Source organism: Scleropages formosus, chromosome 15 (assembly GCF_900964775.1).
Source record: "Scleropages formosus chromosome 15, fSclFor1.1, whole genome shotgun sequence".
NCBI classification, from domain to species: Eukaryota; Metazoa; Chordata; class Actinopteri; order Osteoglossiformes; family Osteoglossidae; genus Scleropages; species Scleropages formosus.
This window is the reverse complement of record NC_041820.1, coordinates 1,180,573-1,198,666: the sequence shown is the minus strand read 5'-3', so window position 1 is coordinate 1,198,666 and position 18,094 is coordinate 1,180,573. Positions and strand designations below refer to the sequence as shown.

The window sequence follows — 18,094 nt, the reverse complement described above, 5'->3', positions numbered from 1 at the left end:
CTGTTCCTCCGTGCCAGCAGGGTGCTCCCTCCATCTCCGTGGGGCTCTTCATTAAAGCATCGACACGTTGAATCCATAGTCTTTCGTACTCTTTCCAACTGGAGCTCGCTCTGAGTCTCAGTGTAATACACTGATTTTTGCAGCACCGCCAGATATTTGTGACATTCACTTCTTATGTTAATGTCATAAAAAATAAGCAGCTCTCTGAGCTTTCTGTTGGAGGGAGCGAGTGGAGCTAAGAGAAAACACGGTGGCAGAGAGCTGACCATATCGACTCAGTTATTACTCCTGCAGTTTTTGCCCGTCTTACGCACTGAAGGTGGTCAGTTCACCCAACCCTCCCTCCCCGCCGTGGACCGGAGGAAAATACGAGGCCCATGTGTCACACAACCATCTCTTTATCCTTCTACCTTCAGATTCGTTCTGCCTAACTGGAAAAGTAAATCTAAAATATCGACAGCATCACACAAAAGCTGTGGAAATTTATGTCCCCGACTGGTGGTGCATCTTTCACCCTGAATCGCTGCCAGTTGATGTATCTGGCAAAGGCTGGAAGGACAAATCTGATTCGCTAAACTCATTTAACACCAAAATAAGTGTCTGACCCCCGTAGCATATCAGACAGTTGGGGATTTAAAAAAAAAAAAAAAAAAAAAAAAAACATAGGTCACTATCTAACCCACTTGCCCTCAGTTTACGATTTTTAATTAATATAAACCCACTGCTGTTGCAAAAACGTAACCTGCAGGTTCCATATGCTACTGACAGCTGAAGTGATCATAAGTGATCTGATAGACTTCTGTATTTCTACACAATGGCTGCTACCTCTCCCTTTTTGTCCATGTGTTTTTTAGTTTATTTTTTATTAAACATCACAATAAAAATGATAAATTATGGCAGTTTCCTGGCTGTGTCGCATGTGTGTTACACTGCAGCTACTGAAAACCAGCCCTTCTGCGAAACTTCGCAAATGGACACTGGAACACGAACAGCTTAAATTATGCATTTTTATTTGGGGGAGAAGGTGTACATGTTCCTAAAGATACCTGTTCTATATGTTGATGCATATGTGTATATTAAACTGTGTTTGCAACGTGTCAGTGAATGTGTATGAATACTGTGCTGTTGTTCTAACCCTGTGGACCTGTTGCCATCTAGGTGCAATGGCAACTAAAGTGAGACGGCATGACACTCGTGTCCATCCTTACCAAAGGATTGTGACCGCAGACAGAGGTTAGTTTAGTCACAACGAAACCTTCACACTTTCCTCATTTGTCTAGACTGCCTCTTTTTTTTTTTTTTTTGCCATTTTTCGAGCAAACTTTTACCCCATCCTATTAAGACCTGTGATATAGAGATTTTGTTTACACTCAATATGTATTTATTTGCAAAAGTATGACATGGAAATGTTAAGAATGCTCAGGTGTGTCATGTAAAAGCAGGAATTTACTTCTGTTTACATGTATGCTACTAGGAAAACAAGTATTTTGCTATGATTTAGTTTAATTCCTCCTTAAGTGCACGAGTCGTGTCCCAATGGTGCTTTATCCCTCCCCGGGATCGAGCCGTGGTGCCACGCCACGTTGTGAAGCAGACACGTTGGGCCGAAAATTGGCACCGTGTCTTGTGCACACAGCAGGGGAGCAACACACCATCTCATTCACTTTGTCGTTTGTCACTTGATAGGTGTGGGGCAAAGACAAGTATTGAACTGTTTTGTACCATATTCCAGTTGTGTAAGGGGTACCGCTACCAGAGGTACTGCTATTTTATACATGAGCATTTTATATCGACTGTATTTATAAAGCGTGTATATAAATATATATACACACACACACACACACACATACATATATATATACATACATACATACTGATAAATAAAGAGACCAAACAAGCAATGGATGGAGCTTCTCGTTGCCTGTGTGAAGAGTCCGAGTCTCCTCACCACTAAGGACACGGAGCATAACTGGTGTTTTCGTACCACGTCACGTGGCCTTTCTCTGCTTCTGTCAGTGGGAAGTGGGGCACCGTAGCGCTCTCACTGCGGCACTCTGTTGACTGGGGTCGGGGCTTGCAAGTTCCAATCATGACTTAACGTACGTCATGATGGCAGCGAACGGGATTAGCGGGATGAGAGATTTCATTCATTTGACTGTAAAAATGTCATTCCAGTCTCTTCTTGCTGACACTAATATCCTTTCTATCTTTTTTCTTTTTTGTTTGTTTTTTGTTCCTAACCACCTAGCCGCCACCGGCAACTAACACATGACCTTCTGACCTCTGAACTCTTCACCCAATGACGAGCTGCCCCCAGCCTGCCTGCTGATCAGTTAACTGGTAATTGCCTTTGCTAGCCTCTCGGACGCAGCGAGCGAGCAAGCGAGCGAACGCCACCCGCCCAGTTGCCCTAACCGTATGTCCATTGAATCGAAACGACCGCCACCACCGCCGCGCAACTGCAGAAACTCAACAGAAACACATCATACCGACAGAAAAACTGTTACTATGACTTTTGTTTCTCTCTCAGTTATTTTATTTTGTTCTTTCTTTTTCTTTGAGTATCTCCCAGTAGCCAACACGGATTGGGTGTGTGTTTGTGTCACTACCCAGGAATCTGCACTGAGTGAAAAGAGCAATAAATCCCCTGCCCCACCCCGCCCTGCCCACCCCACCCCACCCCACCCCACCTCTCCCTGCCCGAGGCCCCGCCCTCAGTGTTCAGTGACCTCACTTACTAATCGAATAACGCTAACCGGAAGCTGAACCTGAGACAGAGCTGTTCCATTCTCCACCCAACAAAACGTACCATCCCTGTCCCTGGCAGCTTAGCTCCACCCCAGCCCAGACTCCTCCCTACAAACTGTGTTGACCCTGCTCCTGGTGGCTTAGCCCCTCCCCCATCCTGAGGAGGGACACCCAAAAGAGAAAGAAAAAAAGACATTAACGTTCATGCAAAGATGTTAAGTTGTGTCCTCTATACAAGTAGTTGTGTTTCTTTTGAGCTCAGAGACATGTTTTGATGTGCTGACACATTCTGGGTGTGCCTGGATTGGCTGTCTCTCAACGCATGGCTCAGTCAAGCGCATATGTCCTTATTGTGTTCTTCATACTTTCTTTTTTCTTTTTTTTTTTTTTTTTTTTTTTTTATTTTCTCCCCCCCCCCCCCCTCCTCCCCCCTTCTTAAGTTGTTGGGAATGCTGGTGAAGGGTTTGGTCATGTGTTCTCCAGCCGTTAACCTGTGTGAGGCGACGGCGGCAACAGCAGCACCCTCATCTCGGTCAGTTGGCCGGTTGGTCCGGCGGGGCTAACGGGTGCTGGGGGAGAGTTGCGCCGAGGTTTCCACATGAACCGTGCGTGTCTGTGTGTGTGTGTCTGTGTGTGTGTGTGTTGAGGGCCGAGCATCAACGTGTGTTTTCGAGCCCTTCCACATCCTGTCTCTATACAGTGCCTCAAGTACACATTTGTATTTCTTCGAAACGCGAGCTGTGATCAGAGTTGTGTGCATATTTAGCCAAAGGGTTGCCAGCAAACAGTGTACCTTTATATATCAAGGAAGCGGAGGCTTTAGTGTAGTTATTGAACGCATGTGATGATGTGCCGTCGGTGTGAAGACGTCCTCGGGTGACCGAGGAGGCTCTCGGTCCCGACGAAGACGCACCGTGAACACTACAGAGGGCTGTTGGGCTGAGACTTCTACACGCACTTCTCAACTGCTCTCTTCTGTCACATTATAGTCCCTATAATTTTGTGATTCTCAAATCTCATCACTAATCGCAACGTTTTTGGTTTGATCTCGTATTTAGAAAACTTCTTCTCTTGAATTTACTCAGATTGTTGTAACACTTTGTTACAGTGTTTGCTGTTAGTTTTTTTTTTTTTTTAAAAAACTGGATTTCTGATGCAGAAAACCCAGAGTCACGTGACTTAGCGCATCCACAATGTGTCGTACGCGTCTCATGACATAGCCGGGGTTCTGTACACCTCCAGATGTTTCTTTCTCAAGAAAAACTAGGATTTGAAAGCCATGCCTGCCTGTTCTAATTGCTTTATACATACCTGTTCTATCTATAAATATAAATGTAGATAACCTGTTACTGCATAACAATACTGAAGCGAACAAAATTAGATACTTTTACAGGGTGCTCTGGTGAAGAAAATTATATTTTTGGCAATTTTAGCTTTTTTATACTTCCAGTAATAAAATAGAAAAAATAAAAAGTGGGGGAAAAAAAAAAGTTTGGGGAAAAATGAGTACAACAGAGTTGGGTAATATTGGCTAGGAAAATGAAGACCAAAAGAGCTGCGTAGGAATGTTGAATTGACACAGCTCAGCGAGGAGGGTTCAACGTGGGAAAAGAACTGTAAAAAGTGCCTTAGTGATGGGGGTGGGGTGGGGTGGCTCGGCTCGGCGTCCAGCAGCCAGGAGGAAGGCGCACGGTGACCGTTTACGGAGCGCCCTCCGCTGGGCCCTCGGTCGCTCTCGCCCGGCTCAGCCGTACACACAACACACTCTTCTATGCAAACGAATAGCAGTCGTTCGACCAGCTAGCTACGTGCCATGGTTCGTCTTCCTCGCTTCAGTTGAGATTTTTCCTTTATTCCCCACCTTCTCTACCAGGGCCAACAATGCCATTTGAACAAATTATTTGATCTTGATTTAATGTGTTTTTTTTTTTTTTTTTTTTTTTTAAAGAAGCTTGGGCGATTACCCCACATTGTGAGTGTGTATGACCCTTTCGTGTGATTTTTTTTTTTTTTTTTTTTTTTATGGCGAACAAACTGCCAGTTGCAATGCAGGTGTCTGCCAAGTAAACAAGCTGAACGAGATGAAAGACCAGAGGCGCCAACGTGCCAGCAGTAACCCTGCGAAGAAGCATGGCCGTTTTGCCGCATCTGAGCCGCTCGGTGACGGTAAACGAGGGGGTGGGTGCAGTGTAAACCCAGGCTTCTTCGAAGCCGGAGCACGGCCCCATTCTGAGCGTCCATCGGTTACCTGTTACGGCCGTTTGTGCCAAATCCAAACCCGAACGTTGCTCCAAGTCCTGCTCGAAGTCATTAACTTAAGGATGAAATTTCCTGCAGGCATCACGTGACGGTGCGGGTCCGAGTGCAGGGCACGGTCAGTGAGTGGAACGCCCAGGTTTATCACAACCGCAGGGAACACATCTGTAGCATTGTTGGTGGAGGAACTCTTTTGATCCCTGGCATAATCTGTTGATTATGAAGCGTTTTCTTTTTAAATCTAACTTGCTGTTACATAACAGGTCAATGATTTGTTTCTTTTTCTCAGTGTTACGAACTCTTTAAAAAAAAAAAAAAAAAATGCAATATTAATTAAAAGGAGCGAGAGCAATTAGTATTTGACAGTATTAAAGTCCCTCTGCAGTGTAACGACAAATAAGCGCTGTGTGTGTGTGTGTGTGTGTGTGTGTGTGTGTGTGTGAGAGAGAGAGAGAGATGGTCGGCGAGCTCTTCAGGTGTGCAGAGACTGGCCTGCTTACTCTGTATGATAATGTAATTAACAGCCATTGTTACAGGTTTATAATGTATTTTTATAACTTCATTTTATATGTATATTATAAATCATTTTCTGAATCCTCTTTTTTTCTGATAAGCCCACTGCAAGTTTTTTAAGGTTTAAACTGTCCCCACCCCACCCTACCCCACCCCAACACCCTTCACATCTTCTGTCTCATTGGGAGTGTTGCCTTTCCTCGAGTTTTTATTTTCCTGCCTATTTCTAGCTTGTTTAACTCATTAGAGGCTATTAGTTTCTTGTTATTAAGTATTTTTACATGCTTGCATTTAGTTTTCATGGTGTATGCTGTTGTTTTTCTTATTAACCCTCCTTGGCATTTATTTTAATAAAACATTCTTAGTATGAATTTTACTAACTTTGCTGATATTATTTTTTGTCTTGTTTTTTAACCTGTTTAATGAATGTATTACCTGGTCTGGTTCACGGACTAACATAATTAAAACTGGTGTCTGGCTATCAGCGAGCGCGCACACACACACGCAAAACTGGACCACATGCATGAGTTAAAATGAAGAAAAGAATCTTGTCACACTTCACCTCTGTTGAAATGCAACTAATGTGTCTTGTCTGTCTCGTCTTTTTATGATTATTATGATGATGATTATGATTCAGTGTAAAGGTGGCAGGATGAGCGATGAACTGGGGATCAGGTCTAATTAAAGACAGGCCGCTGTCTGGGGTAAATAACACACATTCCGCTCTCGGTATGCAGAAGGTGTCCAATTCTCTGCGCTCACGCACGCACATTAACTATATCGTACATTTTGGAACTCATGCTGCTATACACACTTTGTTAGAAAGCGCCACTTGGGTACATAGAGGGGAGTGAAGTAGAAGTGGTCCCCTGTGTTCCTGCTGCTCCTCTTCGCTCTCATGTCACCACTTTAGTTTGATCAGCGTCACTTGAAGCTCCTTTCAGTTCGTCGCAAACACGGGGAAGGGGGTCGCAGTCACAAGTTGGTTCACACGCTCCGCTCACGGCTCGCTCCTCCACGTACGCAAGAGGGATCACCCTCAGTGTTTGCTGTCTGGTTCCAGCCTCTGGCCTCCAGCTTCCTCTGTTTGAACGGTGAGCTGCAGCACATATGTGTACTAATGTTCCCACTTGGGCTCCTCTCCTCCTCACTAATGTGCAGGGCAGTGTGAGTGGCGTGCGCACACACACACACACACACTGACTAACTTCTTAACCTTTCTCCTTAACCCATTGAGTGATGGCCACTGGACCACAGGCGTCGCTCCCTAGCTGTAGCGGGCATGCTGGGTAACCGCTGAGGAACGGCGAGTGCTACATCCAGGTGTCCCCTTCCCCCAAGTCATAAATCAGAGGTGGAGGAGTTTGTCAGGAGCTGTGTGAACTCCACAAGTGTACTTTACCCACCATGCACTCACTTTGTTTTTCTTTTTTTAATCCCCGTTATTCCTTTGGTTGCAAACGTCATATCTCCTCTTCCAAACAAACCCTCTCAGCTCTCGGTTCCCAAACCCGAACGCTTGTCCTTTGTGTGGCCCACCGACGCCACTCCCGGGATGCTGTGGTTTTGTTACTGTCCAGGCTGTTGCTGAGTGGCGCACAGTGTGCAGCGAAATCACAAACACTGCCAGCAAGTGTGTGTGTGTGTCTCTCTCTCTCTCTCTCTCTCTCTCTCTCTCTCTCTGCCCCTCCCGGGACCCTGAAAAACGACTCACTCTTCCCTACTTTCTCAGTTATGTGTGTGTGACTGACTGCTGCAATGGTGCTCACGCCACACCCGTTTCACTGAGAATCTCCCACTTGACTTCTGTGTTCAATACACAACTGGAATGTGTTCATCCAGAATTATTTCATGTCTGGTGTTCAGCCCCCAAGGTGTCGGCTGATCTTTATATATACTTTGGACATTTTCAACATGGCGACGTGTTGAGAAGGAACCTGACTCACAGGCTGTTTCTATACGACCCCCATGTTCGAAATGTAAAATGTGTCTAAATTCACATCCGGCTTTTCTACCACATTTGGGTTGTATTGGCCTGCAGGGAAATGGTCCACTCTGGTCATGATTTAAGTGCCTTGCTTCAAATATGAAGGGCTGATTTACATCTACGGACACGTGTCTCATCTCAGTGTGCGCACACATGTACATTTCTCAAGTATGAATGTGTTCCAAACTATATTTTTATAACATTCCTGTTTTTTGTATGTTTAAATTTTAATTTTTATTTGTCCTTGTCCAAAAAGAAGTGTTACTCCAGCTTAGTGGATGAAGTGACCCAGTTGACACTGCTTTTGAATGTCCCCTTCGGGGGCCCCAAGATTGACTCCGCATTCAGGTGAACGAAGTGCTTTACTCCTCACGTTTCCCCAGTATCACTGTGTGTGAAGACGGAGTCGATTCCTGGTTAACGCAACCGGCGCGTTCATGTTTCATGCGGTGTAAGTGCAGGGACGTGAGAACTGAGAACTTTGAACTTTCTCTTGTAGTTATTTTCTTGTGTTCTGTTCTGTTCGTCGAGAGCAAAGTGAATGAGGGAAAAGACGTGTAACGGCAATAATGTTTATCACACCAAATACAAGGAGATGTGTCTTGTGTGCAATAAAGAACCGTATTTACAAGAGGAAACTTGGCTGCCTGCGTCATCCACTGCTCGGGCTCCTGCGACCGCGCTCCGGCACCGAGGTGAGTCTGGAACTTGACACGCCCTGCGTTCGCCCCACCGTCGCACTCACCACGTTCACCCTCTGCCCACATTTGTGTTGTTTAGTTGATACTCTCCTCCAAAAAGCCTCCTGGCGTTTTACCCTTTCATACAGCATGGTAATTACTGTAGCGCTTCCGGCCAAGTACCTTGGTCAAGGGAGCTACGGCACAGGGTGGGATTTGAACCCGACTCCTTCGAGTACAAGGCATCAACTCCACTCGCTATGCCACCAGCTACCTGTGAAAGCACTCTGAAATACAGTATCATTGACTATAATAACGCGGCGTAATGAGGCAGTTCTTGGCGCTATTCACTCATAACCCACCTGTGTGTAAAGTAGGAAGTGTGGTAAAATAGTGAGTCACGCAGCATACCGCACTTCCGGTACTTTCTTTACGCTGTAAAGCTCTACTGTCTGCTGTCCTCAGTACAAAGGGGTGTAAAGGGTGGCTTCGCTCTCCTGCCGCAAGTTCCTTGGTGACCCCAACATTTAAAACCAGCTCACAAACACTCTTACTGCGTTATGCGAATGTTTCCTGAGTCACTATACCTGTTTTATTCCGTCCGTCGTCAATAAGTGCTTGTGTAGCTCAGGGTCACGGGGGTCCAGAGTCTATCCTGGAAGCACAGGCAGGGTACGCCCTGAGCTGCCCGACTCTACATCACAGGACATTGATGCGCTGCTGCCGATTTAGTCACCGGTTCAGCCAAAAGAGATGTCTTTGGGCTGTGGGAGGAAACCCACAGGAACACGGGCAGAACGTGCGAACTACACGCACGCGCACGCACTCGAAAGCGGAGCCCGGAAGGCGAGGCATCGTTCTCCCTCCAGTCTGTCCAGCTACAGCTGTTTTCCTTTTCGCTGTGACCCCGTGCGCTGCCACCCGACCCCCAGCGGTGTGACCAGTGTGAGTGTCTGGCGGCACTTGCTGTTGGAGCGTGAGTGAAGGTTGAGGAGCTGAGAGCTCTACGCACTCGGTGGTGGAAACGCACACGTGCAGAGTGTGTTGGCGGTGCCCAGACTAGAGGTCTTTTTATTTACTGTACCACCACGTTTCCTCACTTGGACACGTCTGGCTAGAGCAGCTATTTGTGGACAGTCCTGCCTTGTAGTGGCAAGAATAAAAGCAGCTGCTGGTTTTAGAAGGAAGCCTACTAGGAGTGCGAGACGGTGGGACGGTGTGTGTGCGGGTGGGGCTCCGACGGAGTAGGGAGCTGACGGGGCACTGAACTCGGCGACCGGCGACGGTCACGGTGCAGATCCTTAACCAGAGCGCCGCCTGCTGCCTCATATTTATATGTCTTGAAAGATCCCATTAGTGTCAAGTCCAATGCCTTAAACACACACGTGTGTAATTCCCTCCTGTCCCATAGTTCACAAACCTGCCACCCTTCTAAGTCCCAATGGCATCAAGTGTGTCGGAGAAGCTCTTCTCCGTTCGGCGGGGCAGGAGAGGAGCAGGACCAGACACGTAATGAAACGGGTTATTTATTAACGGTTATCGGTGACTGAACGGGTTTGTGAGTCGTCTCCTTCGGTTCGAGAAGCTTCAGCCCTCGGTGCTTTCAGTGAATCTCAGTAGCGACCGGAAACGAAGGCCACAAATGTGGTTCGGCGCGCTTAGTGTTTTCTTCTCCGCTGGAGGTCGTCGCCCTGAGTTTGGCCGAAAGCACCCGTTTGCGTGCAGCTCCTCGCTCCGTCTCCTCGGTCCTCTACGCCGGAGCCGAACTGCTGTCCCGATGCTCTACGGACTGACCTTCCCGCCGAGTTCCTCCTGATCGTCCTTGATGAAGCTGCAGAGGGAACTCGCTCGCGCTCGCCTTCAGGAGTTCCGTGGTGCGTTTTACGGAGGTGCGCGATGTCAGGATCAATAGAAATGATTAAAAGTTCGATCTTGTATTCAGGAGGCGGAACCGTCGCACCGCTGTTGTGCGTTTGGCCCGATGCTTGGGGTCCTTTACGCTAACTGCAGTCCACCGGGATGCTGGGGACAGGGGTGGAGATGGTTGTGCGGTGTGCAGCGTTTCTGGAGCTTCGTGGGAGGTGTTGTACTGTTCTATGGGTGACAAGTGGGACGGCTGCTGGCGTAGTCATTAGGGCTACTGCCTTTGAAGCCAAAGGTCGCAGGTTCAATCGCCACCTCCGGCTGTAGTGCCCTTGAGCGAAGTACTTACCCTAAATAGCTCCAGTAAAAATTACCCAGCTGTATAAATGGGTAAATAACTGGAAGTACTTCACTGTTTTAAGTCGCTATGGAAAAACGCATCAGCTAAATGAAAACGTGTAAGTGTGTGTAGCCAAGGGTTTGGTCCAATACCCTCCTCAGGACCGCTTTTGTCACACAACTTCACTGCAGGAGTAACGCAGTGCCGTCATTTCCGCGACACAGTTCGCTGCAACAGCCGCCTTTCTGAGCCTTGAAAGCGCTCCTTTGGCTTCGCCACATTTACTGTAGTAAACAGGCGCCCGGCAGTTTCCACAGATCAGCGCTAATGCGGTTCTAGAGGAGTGAAGAAACAGTCGTCCCCACGTTTGTTTGCTGTCATTTCTTCAAACGGCAGCTAAATCCCTGAAGAGCTCTGATGCACCACAAAAGGGCAGCACAAGTACCGTGGCAGCGAACTGGACACACTGCAGTGACCGTGTACGTAACAGTGTAACAACCCGCCTTACTGGGAGTTTGAGCAGGAAAATGGGTTTATTGTAGATGGTTGCATTGTGGGTAAAATGGAACTGTGTTCAACCGCCGTGGGGACTCATAGGGAATATGAGGGGTGAGTGTGGGGGCCGCTGAAAGACGGAAGAAAGCCCGAGGAGCGCCGAGGAGGCTGGGAAGGTCCTTGAGGAAAAGGGCTCCTCGGACCGAGAGCTTTATATCTTTGCGCTCGCGCCCGTGTTTCTCGCCGCGTCTCCTTTTCAATAAACTTTTGTAACAAACGCTGTCTGTATGTCCTTCCTTGCCCCTTCTGACCCCAGGGCGCTACAATAGTGGTACTAGTGGTGTATCTAACAGTGTAACTAGCAGCGTAAGTGGTGCGGTCAGGGCCGTTTTTCACCTCTGACCCCACGTTTAGCAGGTAGCCCCCCTCCCCCCCCCCGCCTTAAAACTCCTCAGGCTGAACACGCAGCTCTTATTTAACAAGGCGAACACAGAACGCACGACACACGACGGCGCTCACAGTGCGCTCAGCCTGCATTCGCGGTTGACGCCGCTCCGAAACGCTTTGGTGATGCGCTCCGCAGGTGTGCAAAACAAGTGTCCCCACATGCAGTGGGACTGAACCCAAAGCAGACGCTCGATACTAATGTGCAACTTCCCAAGACAAATGAGAACACGGCTTCTCGGCATGTTCCTCCTTTTAGGGCCCAATTAATCTCCTCCGTGCGGTGTAAACAGTGGGGGGGCGGGGCGGGGCGGGGCGGGGGGGGTGCCGTCCGGTATTTATCTCTCCTGTCAGACGGGCAGCGGAGCGGAACTTGCGCACCGCTGCGGGAACAGCTCGACGTTACGGGACCCGGGACCCGGCACCTCCGCGCTTCCTCCGTGGCACAGAGCGGTAATGAAGCGCTTGGTCAAGTGTTTGATGCGAAGCACGAAGGACAATTAGTGTCGGAGAACCGCATCTCGTGCGTCTGCGCAACAACGCGGGTCGGGGCCTGGAGCCCCGAAGGTCTCATCGGGCGAGACGCCCGCCGAGGAGCCGAGCCCGTGACGACGAGATGGGGATTTTGTGTGTGCGTGTGAGTTTAAGTTGAGTTTATTGTCATAGGTACAAGTACTACATACAAGTATCATGAAATTCTTCCCGAATGCTTCTCCGCAGACTATGGACAAAGACGGAGACAATAGAAATACTGCACAAACAAAACAGTGACAATGACAGTGAGTAGTGCAAGAGCAATAGCAATAAATAATGGTAACAGTAGTAACAATAATACCAGTTGACAGCCAGAGAACTCAGAATGAGAGAATGAGAATGAGAATGCTTAAAGTGGCAGTATAATTCATCAATGTCCTTGGGTGGAGCGGTCCAACTCTAGTTACAGAAGGTGGCACATTGGTGAGTGTTGTATAGTCTTACAGCAGTGGGGTAAAAGCTGTCCCTGTACCTAGCTGCGCGGCTTCGAATAGACCCGAGCCGCTTTGCGGATGACGGAGAAGAGAAAAGTGCCCGTGTGGGGTGACCATGATCTCTCAGGATGCACATCATTTTTCCTGAGACAGCGTGTGGTTTAGGTGTCCTCGACCGCCGGTAGCTGTGTGCCCATGATTCCCTGAGCCGTTTTGACCACCCTCTGTAGGGCTTTCTTGTCCTGTATGGAGCAGCTGCCACCCCAGGATGTAATATACCCTGTGAGGATGGACTCCACAGCACACCTGTAGAAAGTGGTGAGGACTGTAGTGGACATCCTGGCTTTCTTCAGACGCCTGAGGAAGTGGACGCATTGATGGGCCTTTTTGATGGTCTGCTGTGTGCTCAGTCCATGTGAGTTTGGCAGTGAGGGTGACCCCTAGGAATTTGAAGCTGTTGACCCTCTCTGCAATGTCCCCTCCTGTGTAGATGGATGCATGAACTGTATCCTGTTTCCTGAAGTCAATCATCAGCTCCTTAGTTTTACTGACATTGAGAGACAGGTTGTTGTCCTGGCTCCACTCTGCCAGGAGCCTCACCTACTCTCTGTAGGCCGTCTCATCGTTGTTGGTGATCAGACCCACAATGGTGGTATCGTCAGCAAACTGTATGATGGTGTTGGAGCTGTGCTTGGCCACACAGTCATGTGTGAACAAGAAATACAGCACCGGGCTCAGGATGCTTCCCTGTGGAGAGGCAGTGTTGAGGGTCAGTGGGGAGGAGGTATTACTGCCAATCCGCACACGCTGGGGTCTGTTGGTGAGGAAATCCAGGATCCAGTTGCACAATGTGGCACTCAGCCCGAGACCTAGTAGTCTGTGGATCAGCTTGGTTGGGATGACAGTGTTAAATGCTGAGCTATAGCCCACAAATAATAGCCTTGCATAACAGTTTTTATTGTCCAGGTGAGTCAGTGGATCTGTTGTGGCGGTAGGCAAACTGCAGTGGATCCAAAGTGTCTGGGATGGTGTTATTAACATGTCCCAGCAGCACCCTCTCAAAGCATTTCATTGCAATGGGGATCAGCGCCACTGGGCGATAGTCATTAAGGCAGCTCACTTTGTTTTTCCTAGGAATGGGGATAATGGTGGTGTTTTTGAAACAGGTGGGTACAGCTGAGCTTTTTAAGGAGGTGTTAAATATGTCCGTGAAGACAGCAGCCAGTTGTTCACCGCATGTTTTTAAAAGTCGCCCTGAAATTCCGTCCGGACCGGCAGCTTTGCGGATGTCGACACGGCTAAAGGTTTTTCTCACTTGTGCTACAGAGACGGTGAGACCGGCGTTATCATGCAGCGCAGCGGGGATCCGCACCGGGGGGTCTTCGTTCTCGAATTCGAAACGGCCATAAAATGCGTTCGGTTTGTCACGAAGAGACGGAGCGGCGCCTGTCAGTGTCCGCATCTGCGGTTTATAATCCGTTAATGTTTGGATTCCCCGCCACAGCCTACGTGCATCTCGAGTGCAGTTAAACTCCGATTCCACCTTCCTGCTGTATTCCGGTTTCGCGCCGGCAGCGGCTTTGCGAAGCTCATACTTGCCGCTCTCGTACGCGTCCGTGTCTCCGGACCGAAACGTGCAAGTTCGCGCACGGATGTTATTTCGGATTTCGGCGGTTCTCCACGGTTTTCGTTTGAGGAACGAGCGGACTGTTTTATGTGGTATGCAGACATTTACACGGAACCCGATGAAGTCTGTGACCGCTGCGGCATCCTCGTCCAGATCGGAGGATGAGTTTCTGAACATGTCCCGGTCCGCGGAGTCGAAGCGGTCCTGGAGCCTTTCCTCCGCTTCTGGTGTCCAGCTCTGCACAGTGAGCGTCACAGATGTGCGTGTGCGTGTGCGTGTGCGTGTCCGTGCACGCACGCATCCACAGTTATTCCCGGAAACGTCCATGTCTGTCAGTTTTGTGGTGGAATGAGCTCAATAATCCTCCCTGAACACAAGAGTTACTCCCAGCAAACAGCTTTCCTCCTTCCGCTGGACGGGAGGGACAGGATTAGCGCCTCCTTTCTGCGCCGACTCCCTGCTCTCGTTAAGCTCCAAATTGTCTGACTTGGCACGTAACAGGCGTGCGGTACACGGCATCCGGCCGAACGAGCGACTTCCATCTCGCCGGGGCGTGTTGGGTGCGTCCTTGTGTTCTTGCATACGGGACGGCACCGGTACGACCATAAGGCCGCGTCCATAACGTCGAAGCGCCGATAGCTCCTAGTCGTAGGGGACCCGGGCTCTCGAGCGTCCGCTCTGCGTCGGCTCTGCGGCCCGGGAGCTCGCGAGGAGAGAGGCTGCGGTCGAGGTTGCCGTTTGCCGTCCGCACGCAGTAACGAGACGTGCAGTCATCCGCCCTAACTGAGCAAGTTCACCAAGCAAAGCAGCGCAGCAAACGGAAAGTTCACCCGCGTCCCTCCGCACGCAACCCGAAATGTGCGTTCTGTGTTTTTCCTGAGATTCCGGTTGGACCCGAGCGCTGCGGTTCTGTGCCCACCGGAGCCCCGGGCTGCTCTGGGCCCAAGCAGACACGCAGACAGACGGAGCAAGGCCGGCTGAGGCTCCGGCGCTCTCGCTGCAGTCAGGGAGTCGAGGTCGTCCCGCGAAGGTTCGACGGCACCTCGGGACTCGGTCCCGGACGGCTCTCGGGAGACGTCCCGCCGCCGCGACAGCGGCTGCCGGAACAGCTCGAGCGGAAACTGGAGCCGAAAGCATCTTTCGGAGGGAAAGCGCTTCTCGCCGCGCGTGTTGTGTCTTGTCTTTATTGCTCATCTAGTGCATCTACTCTGTGTGTGTTTTCCCTTTTTCACGTACTAAGCGCATCACTTGCAGCGTCGAACGTTTCCTTCGAGTCCCTGCACGCTAAATAGAGTTGCGGTTCCGCCCTTGACAAGAGCGCGCAAAGTTCAGCAGGTAATGAAGCACAAGTTCGTGTTTCCTGGCCGCTCGAGGACCTGTTCTTGCTCCGTCAGGACACTTCGCAGCACTGCAGTTCGGCAGGAGTTTGGGAAGTAAAGCAGGTTGAAAAAAACACTCGTTGCCTTACATTTCATGTCGGTTTCACAACTTGCCGTCAGATGATTCACTCAGGAGTCGCGCACAGGGTTTCCCCGCAGGGGCTCGGGGGTCGGGGCACCGAAGAGCTCGCTTTTATTTTTGAATCGGCCTAAAAATAATTCACTCCTGAAAGCTTCCAAAAGGCTTTGCGCACAAAATGATGTTTGTGCACATCCCACACACACACACACGGGGACACGGCTCACACATGCGGGGGGGAGGGGAGTTAGGGTCCGAGCCCCACGCACCCTGCTCTCCGTTTGCGGCCGGGTCGACTTTCCATCCGAGCCCATGTTACTCGGCTCATTCGAGCGCAGCTCCGGCCCCCCGGACGCGTCTCCCGCGTGGACCCGGTCCCTGCAACAACATCCATTATCTGCTGTTTGGACAAGGATTATGCAGATCAAGTCAGCTTACGATGGAAGATATAAAGACGCGTAATAAAATTCTTTAGCTGTGCAGCAGCTCGGTTTGACTTCGCTGATGTTCTTTCGTTCTTTTCATCAAAAAAGTCCCAGATGCAGGAGGAGTGAGGCCACGTCGCCGGTGCCGATTCCGCATGAACGGAAGGACGTCCCGCTCAACGCGATCACCTTCAGAAACACGCACACACACGCAGAGAGAGGTGGCGTCTCCGGCTTCTGAGAGAAATTGCAACGGGGACAAAAACGGTCCCGCCGGCAAAGCGTATCCAGGGCCGAATGACCGGTGATCCCACCGCTGCCACCGCGAGCGCCGTACGAGCGCCGTACGCCCTGGGCACCGGAGAGGGCCGATTGCCTGCCGAACTGAAACGGCGCCTCCCAGAAAGGCAGAAACGGGCACGACGTAAAGCTTCTGCATTTGCACGCAAAGGTGCGAACCGTTTGCAGATTTGAATCCCACCTCTGTCTGTAGTGCTCTCGAGCGAAGTATTTACCCTGAACTGCTGCGGTACAACTGCCCGGCTCTATAAACGGGTGAATGAGGGTAAGTAGCTCAACGCCGTGAAAAGAGTGAGTGAGATCAGTGCGTAAATATCGATGTTAGGAGTTGCTTTCCCTGCGGGGGGTGCCGTGGTTCTCCCTCGATTCGTTATTTATTTTGTACCTCATTGCTGACATGCGGTTTCAGCCACTGTGCGCGTGCGCGTCGACATCACGCGTAAGGACTTCGGACTTCGGACTTCGGGCTCCACTGCCACCACCTATCAGCAGAGGCTCACACACTCCGCCAACAAAGAGAGGCACATTTTTGTGGGAAATCAGTGTAAAAAACGCAAGAGTCACCTGTGAAAGTCATCGGCCTGCTTTTCAATTTGCCGCCGGAGACGATCGTCGGCGCCCAGCGCTTTCATTTGGAAAAGAATAAACAACAGGTTCATGGTCTATGAAAGGAATTAATGAAATGCAGGAAGAGAGAAAATGCTCCGTGGCGCCGCGTCTCCGTCTGCTCCCCCCGGTCCTGCGGGGCTGCGGCGCTCAAATTAATTTTAATATTTAAACAGCAGCGCTGAGATTTGTCAACTGACCGAGCAGAGATTAGTACACACGTAATTAAATATTGATAGCTAAAAATAAACTGTTTCCGATTTAACGCGGCGCCAACACTTTTAGAGCTGTTTTCTGTTGTGATTCACTGTGGAAACGGTGCACTGGGGGTGCGGGGTGGGGGGGGGGGGCGAGGGGGGGGACATGGCTCTGCGTCCAAGTGGGACTGGAAGGCAGAACTTAAACTGAACTGATACAGTAAAAAAGACCCTGCTCTAGAAATGGTAAATCAGTGTAAGTGGCTCAGTGTGGAAAGATCACAGTGCGGCTGTCCGTTCACACCTAAATGGATTATTAATAATAATAATAATGAAACTGCTGTCTGCAAATCGACCGTCGAGAATTTCTCCTCCTCCTCCACGCTGCCCGACCGATCGCTGAAGCAGGACGGACCCCAACCTGGACCAGGAAGCGCCGGCTTCTTTCGTTTCTGCTCGTTGACCATCGGCTCCTTCCCTCGGCGTCTTCCACGCGCGTCCACAGCTGTCCTCGAAGGGAGACGCATCCTCGCAACGGTCACTCGGGGGCCCGGGGGGGACGCCACCGTCCGCACACCCGGCACCGCTTGCCCGAGACGCAGGAAAATCCCCCAGAGGTGCGGTACGAGCAGCTGAGTGTGCAAACCGCGGTAAAGTGTCTCTGAACGTTGTGACAGTGTTGTTACAGTGTTATTAATGTAAAGCCTCCAGAGATGAAACCGGTACTGCTTTCGGTGAACAACGGTGAACGGAGTTGGACTGGAGGCGAATCCCAGTTAAAGCCGAGTTATTAAACCGTGCCCACCCCCCACCCCCCACCCCCCAGCTCCGGCTCCTGCGGTGTCTCACTCAGTCACGTTTGCGTGCGGTTGAGAGCGGCTGCCGTCGCACCCGAGTGTCGCTCCCAGGGAGGCCTGACAGCTCTGACGGGCGGCGCCTCGTCTCTCCGCTTTCAATGCCTTTTCAGAGCTGCAGGCAGACAGAGAAGCACATAAATAAATGAAAGAGGCGCCACTCGAACCCCTGTTCCACTCCCACGGGGGGAGGGGGTGGGGGGACGTCAGGCTGCCGGGCGGACGTGTGCGGCGGGAGGGATCCCCGCGCCCACCTGACACATGACACCACCCGGGATCGAGTCACACGTCCCACTCCCCTGGGTTCTGTGCTCACTTCCTGTAGCAGCCGGA

At 50.3% G+C, this 18,094-nt stretch overlaps 1 protein-coding gene across 3 annotated transcripts in view; it reads left to right on the top strand.

The window, feature by feature from the left end:
* Nucleotides 1–5,789, top strand: part of qkia (QKI, KH domain containing, RNA binding a) — a 48,149-nt gene extending 42,360 nt beyond the window's left edge. For 2 of the 3 annotated variants that reach the window (XM_029258659.1, XM_029258657.1), the window contains exons 7-8: nucleotides 1,159–1,233; nucleotides 2,249–5,789. In XM_029258659.1, coding sequence (XP_029114492.1) covers nucleotides 1,159–1,233; nucleotides 2,249–2,265 — 92 coding nt within the window. In that variant the 3' untranslated portion in view covers nucleotides 2,266–5,789. Of the gene's footprint in view, nucleotides 1–1,158; nucleotides 1,239–2,248 lie in introns of those variants that run through there. The other variant, XM_029258658.1, reaches the window with a different exon arrangement.
* The last annotated feature ends 12,305 nt before the right edge of the window (nucleotides 5,790–18,094 follow it).